General features: G+C 40.1%; 1 protein-coding gene across 1 annotated transcript in view; it reads left to right on the top strand.

The window, feature by feature from the left end:
• The window catches only part of LOC149718035 (cell adhesion molecule Dscam1-like), a 111,593-nt gene extending 94,742 nt beyond the window's left edge, over positions 1-16,851 (top strand). Inside the window, exons 17-27 of the mRNA XM_089837027.1 lie at positions 1,630-1,700; positions 1,865-2,102; positions 2,345-2,440; positions 2,576-2,764; positions 4,032-4,325; positions 6,677-6,868; positions 8,183-8,442; positions 8,696-8,771; positions 12,130-12,196; positions 16,404-16,522; positions 16,593-16,851. Coding sequence (XP_089693153.1) covers positions 1,630-1,700; positions 1,865-2,102; positions 2,345-2,440; positions 2,576-2,764; positions 4,032-4,325; positions 6,677-6,868; positions 8,183-8,442; positions 8,696-8,771; positions 12,130-12,196; positions 16,404-16,522; positions 16,593-16,651 — 1,661 coding nt within the window. The 3' untranslated portion in view covers positions 16,652-16,851. The remainder of the gene's footprint in view (positions 1-1,629; positions 1,701-1,864; positions 2,103-2,344; positions 2,441-2,575; positions 2,765-4,031; positions 4,326-6,676; positions 6,869-8,182; positions 8,443-8,695; positions 8,772-12,129; positions 12,197-16,403; positions 16,523-16,592) is intronic.
• Positions 16,852-22,653: the final 5,802 nt, after the last annotated feature.

Below are 22,653 nucleotides of genomic sequence, written 5' to 3'. Positions count from 1 at the left end.
GGGATTTAGGCCTAGATGTTTGTATTTTAGACGATCTTTTGTAGTTCGGGTCAAGGTAGCTCAATCTCTCTCGCGCCAAGTAACTAAATAACTAACGTATTTCAAAGTTCCTATGCGTTTCTGGAATTTGTAATATTTTAAGGTATAAAATGCTAGTAGAGGAAACTCTTTATACTTGACTGGCAATCCTCTATTTTTTTCGTTGGCCCATGCAGCGGTACTCCTTATTATCAACGGAATTTTTCCTATCTCTCTTTTTCGGAAGAGATTATAGTCATTAGTCTAGAAAGGAAAGCTAAAAAAATAAAAGAATATATAAGATTCTTGTGTACTTTAAAGACGGGGTAAGGATATATAAAAATCTTTTCAAGAATAGTTGGAGAAAACATGGCTTACAATGTACGACCTTCCCTCTAATGATAAAACTCGAGCCCAAATAAAAAAGCGGGCACACACACACAGACGAGGCCTTGGCTTATAGTTAAGAAGAAAGAGAAAAAAAAAATGTTATATAAAGAGAAAGAACGTTCCCTTTCAGAGCCATAGTTTCCATTTTCTGGGCGAATGACTATTGCTTCAAAGTTGAGCCCAAAAAAATGGGTGGGGAGGCTTGGGGTGGACCAGAAATACTTTTTTCCTTCTTCTTTCTCTTGTTCTCTTTCGGAACATATTCCGGCACTCTTGCAAAAACAAAGGGACAGCTTTGCCATCCTCCTTGTTAAAGGCCAAGTCTCCTAAAAACGTTTCTTCTCCGAACAGATTGGTTTTGCCAAGATGTTCCATTCGAGACACACCCGTACAGGTCCACGCGTAACAATTTCCAGTACGATATTGTTTCTATGTCTTCGACAAAAGGAGCGAAAAAATAATTTCCCTTTAAATGGAAGCGTAATCTCGCGAAGTTCTAATTTAAGATCCGAACACCATTTTCGTCCTTTTCTCAAAGGAAGCCTTTATTCCTTTGGCGTTTATTGTAAATTCAGGACCCAGCACGTCGGAAGAAGGGTTAGGAAATTCACTTTAGCCCGCCTGCCAAACGGAGGTTTTTTTATTTATTTATTTTAACTTTTAGTACTCGAGATTCTAACGTCTTCTGGACCAAAATTCTCGTAACGAAAAGAAGAAAAGTTGTCTTTCGGAAAAAGTAAAAAACGGGGGTTTGGGGGGGGGGAAGAGGGCGAGGAGGGAATAAGATCCTAAAACGTTTGCGATGTTCAATTCTATAAGCTTTTAAAAGCTAGACAGTTATAACTACCGTTAGGAACCTCGGCCTGCCTTTTATTTTCTTTCCTTAATCTCAGTTGGAATTTTGATGATAAAATCTTTTTCGACTTTACTATTATTTTATATTTACAAGAATGGACATTTTTTGATTCTGGTTTTTCCATTTTTATTCCTACCTCTATGTACTTTGTCTCAAAAATAGATATTACGCCGTAGCGTCTATTTTAATATCGGCGTATTTTCGAAAAGGCGAAGCTTATTTTGCAAAATGCGGTTTGATTTTCATTTCCTACAAAGCATTTTTGAGATTTTTATTGCGTTTCTGGTGACAAGGCTTATTCGAAATTCCAGAGAAATATCTCCTGTTTGTTTTGTACACTTTTTTGTTTTGTTTTTCCGTTCCAGCTCCTTCGAAGCCTCCATCACAGGTCACCGCGATCGCAACCAGTTCTAAATCTCTCAAAATTACGTGGAAGGTATGATTTAACAAAAATATATTGTTATTGTAAAACGTCTAGTAGAACGAACTATATTTTTAAGTTGAGTCTTGTTTTTATAAAGCGTAGGAAATTTTAATCCATCGTAATGTCAAAGCTCTCATTTGGCCCTGGTTTAATTTTGGGTCATTTGCTCTTTACAGCCCATAGATCAATCAACGGAGAGTAGTCAAATTCTGGGTTACTACGTTGGATATAAAGAAACGGACACGTCCGGCTCTCACGTCTTTAAAACCATCGATAATGTCAACGGTCAAACCGGCGAAGTGGAGTTAACAAACCTTAGCAAGTCGACAAAGTACTCCGTCTCCGTTCAGGCGTTTAACAAGAAAGGTGCCGGTCCAATGTCCGAAGAAATTGTCGTGCAAACATTGGAGTTCGGTATGTTTCCTTCCTTTTTTATACTTCCGAGTTCCGACCCTTGGACCTTATTAAACCGGGAGCCCCGAATGCCCCAGAACCTCCTCCCCCCCCCTCCGATACGTCTCTATAAATCGAATGACGTTTTCCTTTAGTTTTCTCTATAACTTCGTTTCGAAAAATGAAGCTAAGACTTCCTTTTTAAGAAAACGTTTCACGAAGTCAATTTTTCTTCTTTTCTTTTCGTTAACCTTTTGTGGCAGACCCGCCGTCCGCCCCCAAGATAGCCTTGATAAGAAAGTCCAGCAATTCGGTCGAAATAGAATGGTCCTATCGAGAAAATGATAACCCTATTACGGGTAAGTGCTTATTTCCCAATCTAACACGCTACCATTCTAAAAGAAAGATGTCAAAAGAAAATAACAAAAAGAAGAAAAAAGTGTATTTGGCGCCGACAATACCTTAGAGACGACTTCATTTTTCTTTCCGTACAGGATATTTGTTGAATTACAAAGCGAGTAGTAACGGCGACTGGCAAGAAATCAGACTACCATCGAGTAACACGCGTCATTATTTGGAAGGATTGCTTTGCGGAACTCAGTACTTTGTCACTTTAACCGCTTACAACAAGGCGGGAAAGGGAACGCCGTCGGAGCCCTTCTCCGTCAAAACGACCGGCTCCAGTAAGATCATGCCTTTTTTACCTAAAATTTCTCAACCCGTTTGTCCCTGAACGCCTCTGAATCTGAATCCATTAGACTCGAGTAGTTAATAACGGACCTATCTTGGTAGATAAATTGGAAAGTAAATGGTTGGGAGTCGTTTTATTTTAAATTTACCCGGAACCTAAACTATACTTGGCTACGTGATCGAGTTGTGCGGATCAATTCGATTCAGAACGCTTTCTTCGCCCCATGACCGTAAACAAAATCTAGGAGAAATCCAGGATTTGACTCTGTACGTTTCGTATCGGCGAAATGTATAAAATAACTTTTATACATGGCGTACTTGCGGGTGAAATTCAAAATAAAAGACTCGACCAAATTTGAGAAAACCCGGATCCATCGCGCCCCGACCATGTTTGTGCGTAGGTTTCCTATGAATAGAGGACAAAGTTTGCAAAGGGTATCTTAATTTCCGCATCCTTCTTTCGGCCCTATTCACGGTTCAGCTTCGAACTCGAGTTATACCTTTTCTTTCGGGTTCCTTTCCCGCGGACCACTACCACCACACTCTCTCTTCATCCATCCGGGTTGGGGGGGGGGGGGTTTGGTCCGTTAAGCCTTTCTTCTCGGTGGCGTAGCCAGCAGCGTCTCTGGCGCGTTACTTTAGCGAAGGAGAAGCGAGCGGGACAACTCAATCGTATTCCTGACAGATCTATTTTCGAAAAGGAGAGAGCCTGAAAGAAAAGAAGGAGAGCTGCTGGGAAGGAAAAAGGAAGACGGAAGAAATACTCCGGCTCTTTCATCATTCTTTATCCGTGTCTTTCTTACCAATTTCTTGTTGCGCGCCCCCTCCCTCCCTCCGCGTGGTGGAAAGGCCACCACGGTTAAGAAGGAGACGCGGAGGAAGATGGGTCTCTCCATCTTCCTTCTTCATCTCGTGTATAGAGGAAAGAGACAAATTGCGACTGGCTTCATTCCTATTGACGACTCTACGCGTTATTGGGGCATACCCTTTTATACATCAGAATGTCTCTCGAATCTTTTCCCCCTCCCCCACACGCGATATCAGCGGCGAACTTCAATGGTTTCGCGTCATACCACGTCGTAAATAGATTACTAGAAAATTCCCTCTCTCTTAATTTTTATGTTTGTAGCGAAGTGAGAGAATGATGTATCACTTAATAAGTCAGATCAAAGTTGATACATGGCGTCAGGCATACCAAATAACCCACCGAACTGTTTTAATAACAGCGGTACCTGATATTAGCTATCCGAATGATTTCAGTTCCAGTGCCTCCTAAGCAAGATGAGCTTTTGGTGGTTAATTCTTCAGCGGCGTCATTGCGTTTAACGGCGTGGAACGACGGTGGATGTCCGATCGGCTTCTACGTTATCCAATACAAGCCACGACGCCACGCTGACTGGATCTTGCTTTCAAATCGAATATTACCGGGAGACGGGATCGCCACAGTCAGTGACCTGGCCGCCGGTTCCTGGTACGACTTACTGATGACCGCTCATAACGAAGCCGGAGCCAACGAAGGCGAATACGCTTTCGCCACGCTGACTCTCACGGGAGGTAAAGTAAATCTAATTCCATTCGTCCCTCTCTCTCACTCTCACCTACCATTATTACACCCAACTCCAAAATTACCATTCCGACGAAATAAGTGGGAACTATAGATCTTTTTCCCAGAGACCTAGAACCCGAAAGATGCTATTACTACGCTGTCCAACCTATTACTGATGACTCTTTTGCATTTCGCGTTCCTTTTCTCCCCTATTTCTTACGCGTAAGCGCCAAGACCAGTGCTACGTCCAACGAGTGTACTACCTATTACTCGCCATTTCTTTATCCAATTATTCAGCTTCGTCGGTCACCTTTTACCTTTGTGATGGATTAAGGAATAGATTAAGCGGATGACTGATTTAATGGTAATTACCAACGATTTAGCTTTATTAGGGCAATTCGTTCGATAGTATCCTTGAAGGAAGTAGAACGGGCGAACCCAGGCGAAAAAGCCAAAAACCCCACATTAAGGAACCATGCACGTAAAAGCTAGGCGAATCGAGACCCGGTTCAGTTCAAAAATTGGGTATTAAAGTGGCTCGTAAAAATAAGCCGAGATATTGATTATACTAGTCTTTCTTTGGGCTGAGGCCGCTTCACTTTACCTTTGTGTGTATCTAGAAGATTTTCTCGTTTTAACAAACGCGTTGAGAGATTTTCTTTTGCTCGTAACCTTTTTTAGCCGAATCGATTTTCGATAGATCTTTATGTTTTATATTTTTTAAAGACTTTTCTTTGACCGATTTTAGTTTAGGCAACGATGATAGTCTCCATCGATTTCCCTGTTTTTTTAAAGCTCCTTAAATCTCGACCTTTTTTTCGGGTTTCTTTCTTTAAATGTACCGCGCGTCCCGACTCAAAAGGATTGAAACGTTACTGGTATTTTCTCGTTTTGTTGCTCAGTTAAAAACTGGAGTAAGTTTCTCAGACGGTATGCCTACATCGCGAACTAATAATTATAAATCGGAGAAATTGACTCGAGGGGAGGGGGGGTTTGAACCGAAGTTAACTAAGTTCATCTTGTTTTATACGATATCCTTTTTTGCGTGAAACCATCGGTTTCGCGGGTGGGATAAAGAATTCCGTTTTGCGACTTAGACATCTGTTCTTTAGTCTTTTGTTCTCTTTAACTCGTCCAAAGAGGATCTAAACATAAAGCCCACGGGTTTTTTCCCCCCAGAAATAATCAATAATTTTCTTGCCTTGCCTCGAAACTGTTAGCATTTTTTTTTGTTATCAGTTCAGAGCCAAAAAAATAAATCCTTTTTAAAGATAAGAGGGAAAGAAAGAACTAAAATACGTATAGTCACGCTTTGCGTATGAAGTTAACTATGAATCTCCTTAGGGGACTCGCGACCCGGCATTTGAGAAGGGGATTAACGTTCACTTTGGAAAACTAGAGCCGCTTCCCCCTGTTTTTCCAGTCCTTGTTAAAATGACAGCTTTTTTTTCCAGGGGCTTTTGAAATATTGTTAGTTTTTATATATATTTATAGAACCAAAGTCCTCCGAGGTCAAAATAGGAAAATCTTTCAAAGTTTAAACTAAGCAGGAAGCGTTAGGTTTACAGCACGGTTCTCTAGGAGAAAACACCCTAAATTTCCTAAAACATCATTTGAGCACGAAAATTGTTGCTGGAATAATTTAAATGAAAATATGGCATTTGAATGCCTCGAAAATTGGTTTGGAAAAGAAGAAATTGTGATTTTTTTTTTTCGAGTTTAAATTTTGTTCCTATTTTAGAATCACGCTTTTTGCGCCGTTAAAATAAAAACTTCAATAATAAAAGGTCCTCTAAAATTCCTACCCAGGTTTCTAGGCAGGTAAGAAGGTGGGGTGGGGGGGGGTGACAGTGAAGGTAGCTTATTTTGCATTAGGGGGCTCGTTTTTCGTCGACGCTCGGCATCCTTCGTTAACCTTCGCCTTTAAGAAGGCATGTCCCTGTTTCCGAGGCTCTCGCATTTGCAACCTAAAGCTTTTTTACCTCTGTCCCCTCTCTGCCCCCCCCCCCGCTTCTTTTTCCCTTAAAAAGTTGCCGACTCAGCGAACTACTTTAATAGGCTGACTTTCTAAAATACTTTTAAATTCCTAATTTTCTTTCGCTCTATAAAACGGTGCCTAGAATTTTTTTCCTTCCTTATTTCGCCATAACCTTTAAAAGGAAGTCTTCGGAAGAAATATATCGTGGTGGCAAACTTTCCCCTTAAAATGCGAAAAACGTGTTTATTTTAAGTGCGCCGTTAGACTCCCGGGGAAGTTTATCCATCTACATTTTTATTCGGATGCGTTGGCTAAAACTGGCCTATTTTTAAGAAAATAAGCGCTTTCTCTAATTGGGGTTTCGAATTCTCTCTTTCGCAGCTACAGTCGCTCCAGAATCCAAGGGGTCGAAAGGATTGGGCAATCCGAACGAGGATGGTTCGGCTTTTCAAGATCCGGCCGTAATTGTTCCCATTATTTGCGCCGCCGTCGTGGTGCTGGTCATCGTTATCGTCGTGACTGTCGTCATGGTCCTTCGACGGAAGGACAACGCTTCCGAATGCCAATCACAAGGTGCATGTAAGTGTGTACATTCCGAGTACACATCCCTTTCATTCAGCCTCGACTCTTTTTTTAACAATACCAACCAATGTTTGATTCCGCGAGTGGGAAGCCCGGGAATGAGCTACAAATGGGTTAGGTTGGGGCAAGTGGCCAGATTAAGGAAGATTCTTAAAAGAGATGGGAGAGTGGAAGAAAGGGGGAGGGTAAAACGGAACAAATGAATAATAATCAATCTAAATGAACTCGCGGATAAGGAAGGCTCGACGCGTAAACTCCATCCTTTTGTTTTCGACGAGAAAATTATCAAAAATTTAATATTTCATTTTGGAAACTCAACTCCAAAAGGGTTATTTGAATATTTTCCAAGACGAAGCTGTATTTATTTACAAGGCGTATGAAAACGGTATTAATTCTTCGTCACAAATATTTGCCAAGGCGTTATTAAGAGTTGAAGGGGGGCGCGGAAGGGGGTTCGCTTCTGTCTTTTCCTTTACACTCGGTAAATCTCTTTCTCGGATGTTCCTCGTTGAAAAGCCCGGTGGAACCCCGCTGAAATAATAGGCCAGCATCCCAAGCTGCCTTATCGGAAATCGGAGACTCAGGTGTTAGTGATGTACTGGCCTGATTATGCGTCTCCTTTCTCCCTTCTTCTTCTTCTTAAGCTTTCAGCGCCGGCTTTTCTACTCGCGAGCATTTCAAAAGGAAAAGGAGAAGCTTGTATAGGGATTCTTAGAAGCTGAGGAGAAAAGCGCCGAACGGTGTTAGGGACTTCTGAACAGAGCTTCCAAGTTTCAGTGTGCCGTGTGTGTTTTCTTTTTTTTTCTTTTTTCCCTATACCGGAGAGTGTGTAGAAAAATGCGAAGATAGAAAAAGCAGAGGGTATCCGAAAGCAAACTTTTCTTTTTCGAATTTCGCCCCTCTCTATCATGTTACCTTCGCTTACAGCGGTTTGTTTTTGTTTACCTTGAGTTTTATACGCGTGGTAACTTTTGATATAAGCGCTAACATATGTATTTGTTTGAGCTAGAACCCCTAAGCGAGTTTCTGCCTTCGGCTGGATATCGGAAAAAAGAGAAAATATTTCCAAGTTAATTTGGTTTTTTAGTTTGAGTATAAATTTTTTTTTGACTTGCTTAACCAGAGGTTTATATTTGAACTTCGGACAAGATTTGAGGTTTTTAATTGGGTTTAAACAAACGAGCCTCGTTTTTATTAGGAAAGGAGATGACGAGTCCCTTGTTGGGGGGAATAATTAGGAGGGCTCGCAAAGACCTCGTTATTTTAACGGTATCTTTGTTTTTGGTTTACTTTGACGATGAACAGACTCGGCCAGTTCGGTAGGCAAAGCGGAGAACATGTCGATGGTTTCGTATGGCAAAATCAAACGAGGTGATTTAACGGAAGAGCATCAAAGGGAATCCCTTTATTACCCGACGCCTTACGCCACGACGCAAATCGCCGGCGAGAACGAAGGTCATCACCATCATCACGCCGGAGGCATCGGACCTCCTCAGGGCACGCTTAGGAGGGTCGGACGAATGGCCCGAGAGCACGAATACGACATTCCACAACGATTAGTTCAGGTGACCCATACTTTAAACGTCTCGATAAGCTTCCGATCCCTCGCTTATTTAATCTCCAATTGGTGTGGCTTAAATTTTAATTTGGGATATCCAGAATCTAAGGCATACAAACAGATAACTTTACAATAACAAGCTTAACATGGAACCAGAAGGGATACCCAACTAAAATCAATCCCCTTAGTCATATTTTCAAAGGCTCGCTTTGTTGACTGTCCATTGATAGTGAGTTTTTGTGTTTTTTGTTTTTACTTAGAGCGGTGACTACACTCCGTATGCCAAATTATGGACACACACGAGAAATACGTCCGGTGATAGCAATTACGGCGTGGGTGAGTCGCTCTTGTTCCGTTTTTGTATTGGTCTACTCGAGGCCGGCGCTTCAATAATGTCTTTGTCATAGAAGCGAATAGAGTTGGAAGGTAGGCTGAAACGGATAAAGGCTAATGACGTCATTACGTCCGCCTCTTTCTTCCAGCCTTCCAGATCTATCGCGCCTCACTATAGTCCGCGTACTATAAACTTAGTCCTACAGCACGCGATACACTCATTAGGGATTTTAGACTCTCTTCGATAGAGCTGGGATATACTTCCCTAATCCTTCGCGCCCATTATCTTTGGCTACGATCTAATCTGCGGGGACATAATTTGAGGTTAACCTCGCGGTATTGAAGGACAAAACAATGAGGAGTATCGTTCCATATATGGACTAGACATAGCGTCGCCTGATTTGTTTTTTCACCTTCAATTAGTTTGTTAGACTGAAGTTAAGCAGACTTAACCTTTAGCTTGACGTATATCAAGGAGTGCTACACCCGCGTAGTTTTTAAGATCCTTCTAATCTATCTCTTGAATGAGTGACGGGTATAAATAATTAGATTTTTGGCGATCTGGAAAATCTTAATTAAGAGTAGTCCATTATCGATTTTTATTTAAGGGGGGGGGGGGGTATTTGGCATAGCGTGAAAGTTTCCTCCGAAGCGTATCCCCTAGCGTCTCGTGTTCCAACGTTACACCTTCCTAGTTAGACGGAACTTGACGGGTAACCAGCCGGGATTATTCTTTTCCTCGTTGGTCAGCCCGGCACTGCTTCCTTTCCTCGAGTTCTTTCCTTCAGCCTTCGTTTATCGTTATCGAGTTTTGGGTGGCTCTCTTGCCAGCCGGGTGGTCTGTCGAATGGGACGAGATATCGGCTACTAATCAAGACCCCTTCTGAATTCTCTCGGGGGCCCACCCCCACCCCCTCTCGCCTACGTTGAGGTCGAACCGAACCTATATAGAAAACGTGTTCGATAGGATATCGTACGGTTAGTTTTCTAATGTTAGTCATTTTCAAGACGAAACCTTACCGCACTGAAAGGTACTAGGCAGGTAATTCCTGCTGACCGTTGTAGTTTCCGTTGTAGTACGCTCTTACGGTGAGAAATTAGTGGCGCGTATTTGGAAGAAGCGCAGTCACGCGGTTTCGCTTCTTCGAACTCTTGGCGCCCCCCCCCCCAAATTAAGGATCAAGTTTAGCACACTCGGTGTCAAGAAGATGCTCCTTCTCTTCTTAAGGGCTCGTGGAGTGACTCAATTTGAAGGTCATCACTCGTAGTTACGTTATTGAAACTTTTCCTTGTATTTAATAGGATAATTTATGGCCAGATCTATAGGTACACCTTTTTTCCTTCTCTCAATTGATTCTAAGAGCTAGAAATGGAGGTAATATAGATCCATCACTAGAGATAGGCTTTTCCCAGAAACGTACCATTGGGTTTTAGCTATTGTTACTATTTTAAAAGCCTCTCGAACCAACAGCCCACGCAACCTCCTTTGGTGGCCGAGAAACTCTTAACATTGAACTTGCATTTTATTCAGTGGCCCACTATCCGCAAAGGTGCAGGCCCGGCTCGCCTTTGCCTAATGGCCCTTTTGCTCGCTCTCTCTCTCGGCATAGGTACCACTTTTCCTCGGCCATTATCTAAGGCTATTTAGGTCAAACGGTTTAAGTACCTTCACTTCTTCCAGCTAGCGCCGTCCGTACTCTCGGGGAGGATAGTTCGTCTTAACTAGAACGGTAGACTTGATTGTAATAAACTCTGTTTTTTTATACGCGCATGGTGGAGGGATACTTATATCGTTCTTAAATGGTCGCTGAAAATGACCAACCAAAATAAACTGTTATATATAGCGAAAGATAAAACTTTATTTATATCCCAATTTACAATTTTCTCTACTATATCTTAACGGTGATGAGACCGCCATATTAAGGGCAAAAATGTCGTATCTCGCGACTTACTACGTTGAAGCGAATCACTCGGAGAAAGCGACATGTTCCTCCAATGCTAATTAATAAACGGAAAGATAGTGGTCGGAATTACGCGTTGAAAACTTGTCGCTTCTGGGCTAAACTTGGCACAATCAGGCATTTAGGTTGGAAGATTCAAATTTCCGTTGTTGCGATATATTTCCACTGCAGGCATACGGCTATTATATTTAAAATCCTTTGGAATTTTAGGGGGGCATTATAAAATCGTAATGACTCGGCTTGGATCGTTTTATCTAAATTTTCCTCGGCATAAATCATCCTTTAACCGGAGAGTTTGGGCGAGAAAGAAAGAAATAACGCTTGAATATAAAGAAAAAGAAAAACGTAACTACCTCCTCGGAGTTGCGGACCCCTCCCTTACTCCTGTTACCTATAAATAAGAAACGAAATTGCTCTTGGGTATCTGTCCCCGCTCGCCCGCGCTGCTCTATGGTTTTTAATATCGATCATCGGCTGACCGGCTTCCCAGGAAAGCAAACTTACAGGCGCGGTTAACTCTAGCTATAGACCTAAAACCGCGCACCACCTTGGTGGTTATAAAAACTTGAAATCCCTTTTCTTACATTCCTACTTCGAAAGAATAAGTCTTACGAAAAAGGCTCGGGTTTTACTCGATGTGTATGGCATTTCCTTGGTGGTCTTTCCTTAGACTCGTTCTTTTAGCGTCCTGGTGTATAATATTCTGGGAAAGTTTAATTTTATTTTATTTAAGATAGGGGGAGCTGCCGGGGGGGGTATCGGTTTTCCTTACGCTTTAAGGAAGATATTCTCGTCCATATCTAGACTAGCTTGTTTTATGGCTACCTATAAATCAAGGGATGGCCGCTCTACCCTGGGAGTCGTAAGAAATAGAAAAGTTTTTTCTATCTTCGCCGAGGAAAGGAAAGGAGAGGGGAGGGGTTTTGACTGGCTTCTCCAAATAGGGAAAAACCCTGACTTTTTATATACCCTAGCCGCTGGGAAAGATTTTTTTCCACCAGAAAAGGAAGACTTTTGTACGCTTTCCCGTTAAAAATTCAACGCGCCAGCCGTGAAATCGTCGTTTGGCGAAAGCCAATTTTTCACCGCTCGTCTTCCACCCCTTGCCAAAAAGTACCAACGTTCCCCATTGGGTGCTTTTTCAAACGCGCGACTTTGCATTGATACGTAACTACCGAACTCCTACTATTAATCCCCAGCTGTACCATATACTATAAGAGTATAGGCTACCGAATGCCATTAGAATTGGCATCGGATTCTCGGTAACTGTTCCCATCAGTCCAAAGAATACTTAAATGACACTAAATGAAAGAACTAGTTCATATAGTATTCTTATTAGAATTATTACGGGGAACTTTTTTGGGAGTGCCATTCGCTGATAGTGTCTTTATTATTTACAGGTAACAAAAGTGGGCAACCTTTGTCGTATCTCCGGACAGCCAGGTCCCCTCATCCATTGATAAAAAGGTGCGCTTTATTTTCTTTAAATTACAACGCTTTTCCCAAAATTCCATTTAGCTTCCGTTATTCAATCCAATAACTTCTCTTAGTTCGAGGAATTTTCTCATTTCGATTGTTGGGATTTTTATTTGTCCCAAAAATAGTTCGAAGAAACGTTGATTATAAACAACATTAGTATAAGTGACGTATAAAGGCGCGAATTCAAATCGTATTCGTTGATTGATACCCCCCGGGCGAGGGAGGGAGGGAGGATAAAATGGAGGCCAAGGCCCGATGTCAAGATTAATTTTTTTATACGTTGATATAGGCGGGCCATGAAAGAGAAAGTTGGTATATTGAGAAGTATAAAAATAAAGGTCGACAATTCCCGTCGAAACACTTTATTTTTCTTCAAATACTTTTCGACTTTGGGTCCTCAATTTTTCCCTTTCGAAGCATTGCCCTCTCTTTTTTTTGTCTCGAATTTTTTTTTGGGGGGTCCTTCCTTTTCTTCTTGTATAGACTTTTGAGGTGATAAAAAATGTCAAACTCCGCCATGCATATTAAGGCCACAGCTGCCATCGGAAGGCGATGGCCTCCGGGCGGGCCTCTTTCTCTATTGGCCAGGCCTTTCGCGCCGCGCGTCTTCTCGGTCCGACACATTTAGACGCGTAAATTTAGGTGGCGTAAAGACTGTTTGGATAATATAGATTCCGAGTCGTCGAGAAAAGTTCGGATCTTTCAAATAAGAAAATAGTGAAAAAAGTCATAAATATTGAGCAAATCAGAGAAAGAAAGGAAATATTCAAATACTTTCCTTAAAGTGATTTCGGGAAGTTAAACTGCGAGGTACGGAAAACTAACATTCAAAACATTTTTTTTTATTTTTATTTTGGCCCAGTTAAAACGTTTTTACTATAGGTTAGATAATGAAATGTACCCAAGGAAAGGCTGCCAACAGGGGTAAAGCTCCCAATGCATTCTCTATAGGCGCCTGTAGAAATGTTTACTCCGCGGAGCAGCCTTGTTTGGGAGAGAAGAAAACCTTTAGGGTATCTAATCCACGCTGTTCGCGATACCTTAGCACACGTGACATCCGAGTCGTTACTCACGTTGATATTGTTGTCTTTCACCTTTAGTATAATGTAATAACATTCGAGACAGAACTCGATATATTTTGTTATTTATACGGACGGAAGATATATAGGAATAATATCATTAAACCCGGGAAGAAAGGGTGGAAGACCGAAAGGAAAAAAAGGGAGAGAGAGAGAGAAACGTTTGGGCCCTTTTTCCACGGGTGACAAATCTCTCGGAGCTAAGAAGATAATTCATACTCCATATCGAGTCCCTACATCTAGTCGGAAAAACAATTACTTTTCCCCAATACTACGAATCGTGTGATAAAGAGAAATTTGGACGAAGTGTCCGGATAAAGCGGCGGCGCTTCATTGTAGAGCTATATAACTGATATTAAAATTAAACTTTTTCAAACGTGTCCAAACAATAATTACGAAACTAAATAATGGAACAACTAACTGAGAGTCTCGGATTTTTACACTTTGCTAAACTCTATCATTATTCTTAGTTGGCGCTTCTCTTTGTTTGCCGGGCCAAGTACATCGTTCATTCTTGCCCCGAAGTAAAGAAGGACGTTGAAGTCAGATAGTTCTTGGCGTCCCACACACACTATACCATTCTTCGAATCGTATAGTAGGCCTTGACGCCTTACGAGAAATATGATTTCAAATTTTCAAAGCTTTTGGGCGTTTTGGCGTGTCAGATAAAATGTTCCTACAACGGAAATCCAAAAGGATTTTTTTTTCCACGAAAGCTACGCGAGATATATTCACCCGTTTTCTATTAAAAGATGAAAGAGAAAAGGGCCTGGTCGAAGACGAACCTGATCCCATTCTGATCCCGTCGCTTCGACCTCGGTGCGCGCTTTTTATTGGATTTCGAGAAATTCTTGGAGAATATTCAAAAATCTCTCGGAGCTTATGACGTGACCTTATCGCGTTGTAGAGCTCAATGTCTTTCTCGCCTTGACTAGTTTTAAGGGTAAGGTGAAAGTACGCTAACCCCTTATCCGAATTGAATTTTAACACGCGAGTCTTTTCAATATTTCACTTCCCCTTCACGCGTTGGAATCTGTTACACGCGTTGTAATAAAACGACGTTAGGCGCGGTTATATTTCGGATATAAAAAATCATTTTGTCGCGTAAGAGCGGCGAGAAAATACGTAAAACCGCTATCGATATTTTAGGCGGGGGGGGGGGGTTGTGGGGGCCGTTGGTGTCATTGGCGTTAACGTTTCAATGTTTGTCATCTTTTCTTCGGATGCCATTTATTCGGTCTAGAGGAAATACGGGAGTATTTGCGGACACATTTCATCTTTCATTGTGTCAAACGACGTTATAGGGATTGTAAGAGGCTGGATGAAACCGAGGAGGAAATTGTAGAATGGTATAGGGCCAAACCCAAATTTCCAAAACGCTCGGATAACCGCAAAACTGTCACCTTGAATTTCGCTACCCCTCCTTACTACTTCTCGCTTTGCTCCTTTTTATCGCTTTAATCCCTCTTCCGGAGCATCCTCCTCGAAAGACATTTCTCAAAATGTACGAGGCCCGTTTTTTTTTACTCTTTCTATACATTTAGAGATTCATTTCGAAGTACACGACCCGAAACTCTCACGCCTACTATTTTTAATCTCGTATATTATAACCTTGTCTCCTTATTTGGAATTTGTCGAGAATGTCAATTTGAAAGAACTTTGAATCTATCAAGATTATTTTAGGAAAGGGCCAATAGAAGACCGATGTTAACCTAACTACCCTATATAGTATTTTTTAAGTAGCGTCTTAAACCTTTCATCTAGTAGGCCTAGAATATTATATTATCGAGACTTGTCCTTGTAAATAAATAATACGCTTTTGATTAATTCTAAAGTAAACTCCCTTCCTCGAGTGAGAACGAAAGAAAAGATTGTAGTAAGGAAAGGAAAAGCGAGAGCCCCGCGGTTAGTTTCTCGGGAAGGCGAAAATATTTGTGCAGAAATCCATTTTTATTCCATAGCGATCCTCTCGCCATTACACAACCTCAATGGTTCTAAAGAACATTCTTTTTCTTCAAGGAGAGTCTCTCTCTCTCCCTCTCTCTCTCTCACTCTCTCTAATATGAACTAAAAGTTTTTCTTCTTCCTTTCATTGCGGTTTTGTTGAAGAGGATAGTAAGGAAGGGTAGGGCGGCTAAACCCACGGTGTGATACGTTTCTCAGGCCAGGGACAATCTGTCATTATTTATTTTTTCTTGAGAAGGTGTCAAAGAAATATGGCCGACGCTTGTCAGAAACATTTTTGTCTCGAGAGTTCCTCTCCCCCTCCCTTTCTCCCAACGCCAAAAGTATATTCATTTCGGAAAGTGTAATAACTTCGTGACTTTAGGTACAGGTACTCCTTTGATATCTTCGTTGAAATATACTTTCGTAGTTTTCTTTCATTATTTTTTTCTGCTACATTGTAGATTTTAGGGGAACAATAAGCTTTTTTTTCTTCTTCGCGTAACTTACTCTCATTGTTCGAGAGAGAATTTTGGCTGGCTAAGTAACCCTAAAGAAATCGTGGGACCGCGTGTTTTTTCTCTTTAAAAAAACTGGCTGTTTTCTTAATATCCTTATTATATCTTTTCTTCGGAAAAAATTGGGTAAAAAGTTAGCTTTAGTTGCCGGCGAGTGTCACCGATTGTTTTCTCGAACAATAACATTTTTCTGGCGAAGAGAAATTTTGCTGGAGAATAGAGAAAACGCCACCTTAATATTTAAATCTTTGGAAATTTGGTTGTTTTGTTATTTAGACGTATATGTACCCGGGAAATTTATTATTATGGAATTAATGACATTTCAAATAACGTATTTATTTCCTTTTTTCGCGTACATTCGCAGTTGCGTCAAATTTAAAAACGTCTTAGGCTAGAATTCCCGCGTACTTAGTATTTTGTTATGCGTCGTCTAAAATGTCTCATTTCCGTCGCGAAAAAAGTGGAATGTAGGCCATCTTCTTAGGCTAGAAAAGCTCTCCCATTTTTCTTTCTCGGACCGGTAATCCCTAGGGCTTTAATTATATTTTTGGCCGTCTGGGCTTACCTTTTACCTTCTCGTATAAAAGAGATTTCTAGGAAACGTTGGCAAAAAATAGCCTCTCTTTTTTCTTGTCTCTTTGTTGGTGAATGTAGTTGTACGCAACTCGGCAATGAGGGAGATCACCTGACTTCTTCCGTCAAAGATTTCTCGGAATCCGGTGAGTTTTCCGAAACGGAATGCGACCGGGATCACCGAGACTTGTCTCTAAGAGGTAAAAACCACGAAACTCCGATCGCTCCAGGTAAACTAGTAGTCCCGATTAATCGATAACCTTCTTACAGAATATCAATTTCGAAGGCTGGGCGATCCGGCATTAAGAAGGTTACAACAAGTTTGTTGATGAAGTTTTAACTCTATAAACCGCTTCTCTGTGTTATGGTTTCCGTTGGGAGAAAACGCCAAAAAAGAAAAGATTGCTTCTTGTACATAATAAAAGGGAAGGGAAATAACGTATCGTCGAATTCTTGTAAATAATTTTTGTACAGCTTAGAAAATTTAGCTAATTGTTCAAAATAAAATACGAAAAACACGTGTTTCAAATCGTGAATGTTTAAATTTCCCGCTTTAAAGTTTGCAGTCGGCCGGGCTATACCAAGCGTGCTCCGGAGAGCCAGACCAAACTGAACTGGTCTGACTCAGGAACCGGCGGATAGAGTGGCGTTTGCTCTAACTAAGATTTTGGTCACAGTCTTGGCTCGTTATTAGAGTTGTAATAAGCTCAAATTATTAATTGTTTTAAACGCGAAATAGGTTGGTAATTAATTATTGTAAACCTAATTAACAATAATTTTGAAAAGACAGTAAAATTTACGGATCAGCTACGTGACAATTTGGAGTCAGCTGTTCAACATGGTAAACCCTGTAAGTACCTCTTTCAAGTAACCATTTTGGAGAGGGGGGAGGGCAGGGCTTCATTTTAGGTCAACTGTTGGCTACTGATACGAAATCCTGAGGAATTGTCAAAGGTCATTTATTAACCTTAGGACCACAGTAGCCTATAAAAGTAAGTGGTCAATGACCTCAATTGGCTACGTTCGAGTATCAGGAAAGGATGCTGTTGGAACTGGAACACTTAAAGGTGGACGCTCATTAAGTGACCACTGTTGGTTTTTAGTTAAGGAAAATGTAAGGGTTATGTGATTGGTAACTAGTGAAGGCGAAAGGTTACCCAAGAACCACATTTGGTCACTGATGTTGAAACTAGGCATAGTGCCCTTTGGGTCTTGTAAGTTTGCTGGTAATGTTTTTGATGGTATGAGAGGGATCTTCAGCTCTCGTGAGTTGAAGCAATATCGAATACGTTATTTACGGTTGTTTTTGCACAAACCCTTAATAGATCTGAAATCTCATTTCCCAAATCTTTCCGTAAAATTCCATTTTGTTTTGCATTAAGTTTTATTTTAGCGTTCATCGCTAACTAGAACCCACGAACAATAGGCGAGTTTAAGAGTAGGTATAGGCCTAATTCTTTTTGAATCTGTCTGTTGGCGTACATAACGAGCTCTTTAATGGGTTTTCGTCCAAATTATACTTTAATTATAGCGTTGCAGCGGTAATTAAACGTTCGCTACCATTAGAGCAAAGCGTCCCTAGTTATTTTACAATTAGAGAATGCTTCTTTTTCACTTTTGCCAGTTTTGTTTGTCTCGTTAATTTCAGAATTTAATAATTAGGTTAAATAATAGAGTCGATAATTAATGATGAAGATACAATGATAGATTTAAACCGAGTATTTTAAGCTTAATTGAAGCGGACTGTTAGGTAATTTCGAACAAAACAGTTACTCGAAGAATTTTATCTACAGTCTGGTGTTTTTATAGCGCGCTTGTACCAATTTTTTTCCCCCTCGCATCCCAAACGGTCCGCACGCGCGAGCTGACCTCTATAAATTGTCCAAAGAAGTGTCTGTACGTGGATTAAGGGATGGGCGCAGTCACCGCGAAAAGTCTCGTTATACCATTGAAACCAGCCACGTTGCCTTTGTTACTGTTCTTCTTAAGACCATTCGTTGGTCACCGTTGAACGCGGTGGAAGCTTTAGAAAGGGCGTTTATGGCCTCCTTCCCCCCGTTTTCCTCAAAATTGTTAGGTTTAAGCGCATTGTCTAAATTCGCCAAGATAAACGATACGGAAGAAGCTGGGCATCGAATTCCCGCGGCTATAAGCGAGAACGTGCTGCCAGCTGCTACGACTGTTTCTCTCATTGCGCAACGCAATCTTACAAGGTTTCTTTTTAACCAATCTTTCCTCTCCAATCTTCAATCCCTTTCAAGGATGCTTTTGAAAAAAGTAGATGGCCAGCGTACAGCACTAACCGAGTGATCTTTTCTATTTCTTCTTTTTCTCTTCTCACTATAGAAAATATATACGACTATGGAAAAGAATTACATTAGGCCTAGATTCTCCCGGGTTTTTTTTTTATTACGGTTCAAAGTGTAGTGGTTGCTACGCTGAGTGTTAAACTTGCCAAGGGTTTCAAGCGCTTTTCGATTCTCCATTATCTCATCCCACGCAAGATGCGAATTGCGTAATGTGGGTGGTGCCCGAGTCTGTTTTCTTTTCTTTCGGAATGAGCCTTTGCTCTACACGTCCACTTCTCCCAAACTCTCAGAAAGCAGCGTCTTATTATTAGGCCAAATGAATGTCTCTAAATCTCAGAAATAATATATCAAAATAGACCTGATATTCTTAGAAAACGTATAGGAGCAATTTAACAACCGTATTGGAAGTCCAATATTTCCAGTATTATTGAGATTTCAAAGGGAGCTTGGTTTTGGCGTCTGAATATTTCAAATATTTGTTTTGTTAATGAGGAAAGGAAGGATGGAAGAATGGCTGCTTTCCGAGAACGTCAATAATATAATGGGAATCATTTTCGCAACGTATCCTTTGCCCGTATAAAAAAATGTTTCTCTCGAAAATTCATAAAGCGTAAATTACTTTCCGATTGACCTAGCTCCCAAAATCCCGCGGGACCCGGACTAATTAACTATGGCAATCCCTGGGCCAAAACCAAAACAACTATACGTTGAAGGTTAGGTGACGGCTTCCGTACGAACCACCATCGTACGCTTCGTTCGTTAAATTGTATTCGTTCCCAAATAGTGTCAGTGAACCTTTAAAAAGGGCGTGAAAGCTTTCCAACACCTTTATAATATTACCCATTTTCATTAGGTTAAGTTCTTTCTTATGTCCCACGCTGATTGAAAATAAGAACTGAATTTCTGCGATTTGTTTTTAAAAGTTTTCTCATTTTTCCGCGCGGTACGAGAGCCTCCATTTGGTCAATTGTTCATTTTGACCATGAAGGTTATAAAAGAAGCTTAACCGTAATTAAGGAACAGTTATACGGAGTCGGGGTCGAATGCTATATTTTGGAGGTCCTATTAAATTCGTGCCCGAAATAATTAAACCATGATACTCTCTCTGGCTTTACTCTGCTGGGGTCGCGCTATCTCTCTCGACCCAGGCGGACATTTTTAGTTTTACAAGGCGGGTTCGCGGCTTCACGCTTCCAGAATAAGTCAGACACTTTTTGTAGCTCTCTACCAAGTATACCTCTTTTAGGAAATTGTAGAATCGCCATATTACGAGCGAGAATGTTGTAACTCCCGTATTATTTGTCACTCGCCAGTCGCCACGAATTCTACAGTTTAAGTTATGTTATATTTGCACTGAATGCGTCTAATACGCGCTTTACTTTGTCAACCGTCCGTATTTTACGTTTTCGTATAGGCCTAAAGGACTAACGGGGTGGACAGATTTTTCTTAAGTCCCTAGCATTGGCTTTTAGATGTCTTTCCAAGCGATAACCTAAGCGTCTATCGTGTAGCTTTTATTTCAATGCCAGGGAGCTCAGCGGTCATTATAATTACTATAAAATCCTATATTTTTGACCTGTTCCGATATTATCCTTTAATTTCACGAAAGGCCCTATAATATCCTATATTTCTGTCATAAAATTGCATTGTAATGTCGTTTCTCAAAGTTTGACTCGCGTCAAAACGTCAAATTTAAATGAAACGCGTTTAAAATTACAATTTTAATACTTTCCGATTAAATTATTATGTATAATATAATGTATTACAATTATAATTAATCTCTGTGTTAGGTAAATTGTAAGTCTCAACGCTTTAATTCAAAACGTTTTTGAATTCCGCCGTTACGCATTTTAAAAAGCCCGCCGAAATAGGCTTAGCGCCATCCCTCAAGAGTTCCAAATACGCAACTTTTTTCCTTCCCCCTCCTCTATCGTCCCCTCCCTTGTTCTCCAAACCTCCGGCCGGCAGCCATTTTGTCAGTTTTGATTGACACGAGCTAATCGCTTATGTCGATGGAATTTTTGTTAATTTTAAGTCGGATTTAAATAATTAAAATTAGGCCGAAGTGAATTAATTTTGTGATCAAAACTGTGCTAAGATCGAGGAGCCAAGGATTCAAATCATTCTGGGATGAAATGTGACCTGTAAGTTCTTTGTTAGCAAGTTTTTATTTGTTTAGTACCGTTTAAGTTTAGCGAGGGGAAATTAGGCTTAAAGCGTGCTCGACTCCGGGGCAAAATTGTGGGTTGGTGTACGGGAGTACGGAAGATCAAGAGCGCCGGCTTCCTTCCCCCTTCTCTATCGTCCCCCCCTCCTTCTTCTAGAAGTTTCCGACCGGCAGCCATTTTTTCAGTTTTGATTGACGCCAGCTAATCGGTTATGTCGATGAATTTTTCTTAATTTAAAGTCGGATTTAATTACTTAAAATTAGTCCGAATTGTATTAATTTTGTGATCAAAACTGTGCCGGGATCGAGGAGCCGAGGATTCAAATCATTTTGGGACGAAAGTTTTATTGTAAGTTTGTGTTTTTGGAATGTTTTAATATGATTAGTACCTAATTAGGGTTAGCGAGGGTGAGTTAGGCTTGAAGCGTGCTCGACTCGGGAGGGCATAATGGTGGGTGACGGTGTACGGTGAATCAAGATAATAGCCGCGGAAGATCTTGTATTCGTTCTCGGTGAAGATAGCTCGGTAATTAGCATTCTGTAGGGCCCCGATCTCGATTGAATTTCAATATGGCCGCCATGTTTAAATTTTTTTCAAATCTCCTTCAAGTAATTTTATTTAAATCAGAGTTTATTTTTAAATCTTTTTTAATTAAATTTTTTTTGAAATAAATTTTTTTTTAATTAAATTTTTTTTGAAATAAATTTTTTTTAATTAAATTTTTTTTTGAAATAAATTTTTTTTGAAATTAAATTATTTTAATTAAAATTTTTTTGAAATTATTTTTTTTTTGAAATTAAATTTTTTTTTGAAATTAATTTTTTTTTTTTGAAATTAAATTTTTTTTTGAAATTTAATTTTTTTTTTTTGAAGTTGACTTTTTTTTCTTAAATTGGATTTTTATTTTTTTTTAAATTGACTTTCTTTTTCTTAAATTGAATTTTTTTGAAATTTAATTGTTTTTTAAATCTAAATTTTTTTCAAGTACAATTTTTAAAGCAATTTGTTGCTTGTACCTTTTAACCTCTATTACGAGGGGGAAACCACTAAGAAAATTTTGTACACCTGATTTCAGATTTCAAATGACTTCAATTGAACTATCATAGACTTCATTTGACTTCAAAGACTTCACTAACTGTATTTGATTTCAGATGACTTCAATAAAATTTATAAAGACTTCAAGTGACTTCAATATAATTTATAAAGACTTCAAGTGACTTCAATACAATTTATAAAGACTTCAAGTGACTTCAATACAATTTATAAAGACTTCAAGTGACTTCAATATAATTTATAGACTTCAAGTGACTTCATTACATTTTATAGACTTCAAGTGACTTCAATAGAATTTGTAAAGACTTCTAGTGACTTCAACATAATTTAAAGACTTCAAGTGACTTCAATAGAATTTATAGACTAAAGCCGATTTCTATTTTTTTCTCAAGACTTCATTAAATTGTAATAATTAAAAATATCTATGTACTTCGCTATTAAGTACTAAGGTGCAGCGCAACCGAAAGCAATATATCTATGCAGAATTATTTGGCGCAGATACAAGACCGGATAGTATACTGATCCATTTGATCTTCGCTTATGTCTCAAGAATTCTGCGACGTTTCACGCGGTAAACTATGATCACGTGATCGGCATAGATATGTTAAAAGGGTAGATAGATACACAATTCAATGGGAGGTCGACGCGGAAGGGGCAACGAGCAGACAGCCGCTATTTTCTGGGGGTAGCCCATTTCCCGCGCGATTTACTTCTCACCACTTGAATTTGTCTCCGATAGATGGCGTTTTATACGGCTACCCCCAGAAAATAGCGGCTGTCTGCTCGTTGCCCCTTCCGCGT

The sequence above is a fragment of the Phalangium opilio genome, unplaced genomic scaffold (assembly GCF_054372755.1).
Source record: "Phalangium opilio isolate 3A_F unplaced genomic scaffold, DU_Popi_V2 ptg000003l_1, whole genome shotgun sequence".
In the NCBI taxonomy this organism is placed as follows: Eukaryota; Metazoa; Arthropoda; class Arachnida; order Opiliones; family Phalangiidae; genus Phalangium; species Phalangium opilio.
Note: the sequence above shows the minus strand (reverse complement) of the source record. Positions and strands in the feature narration are given on the sequence as shown.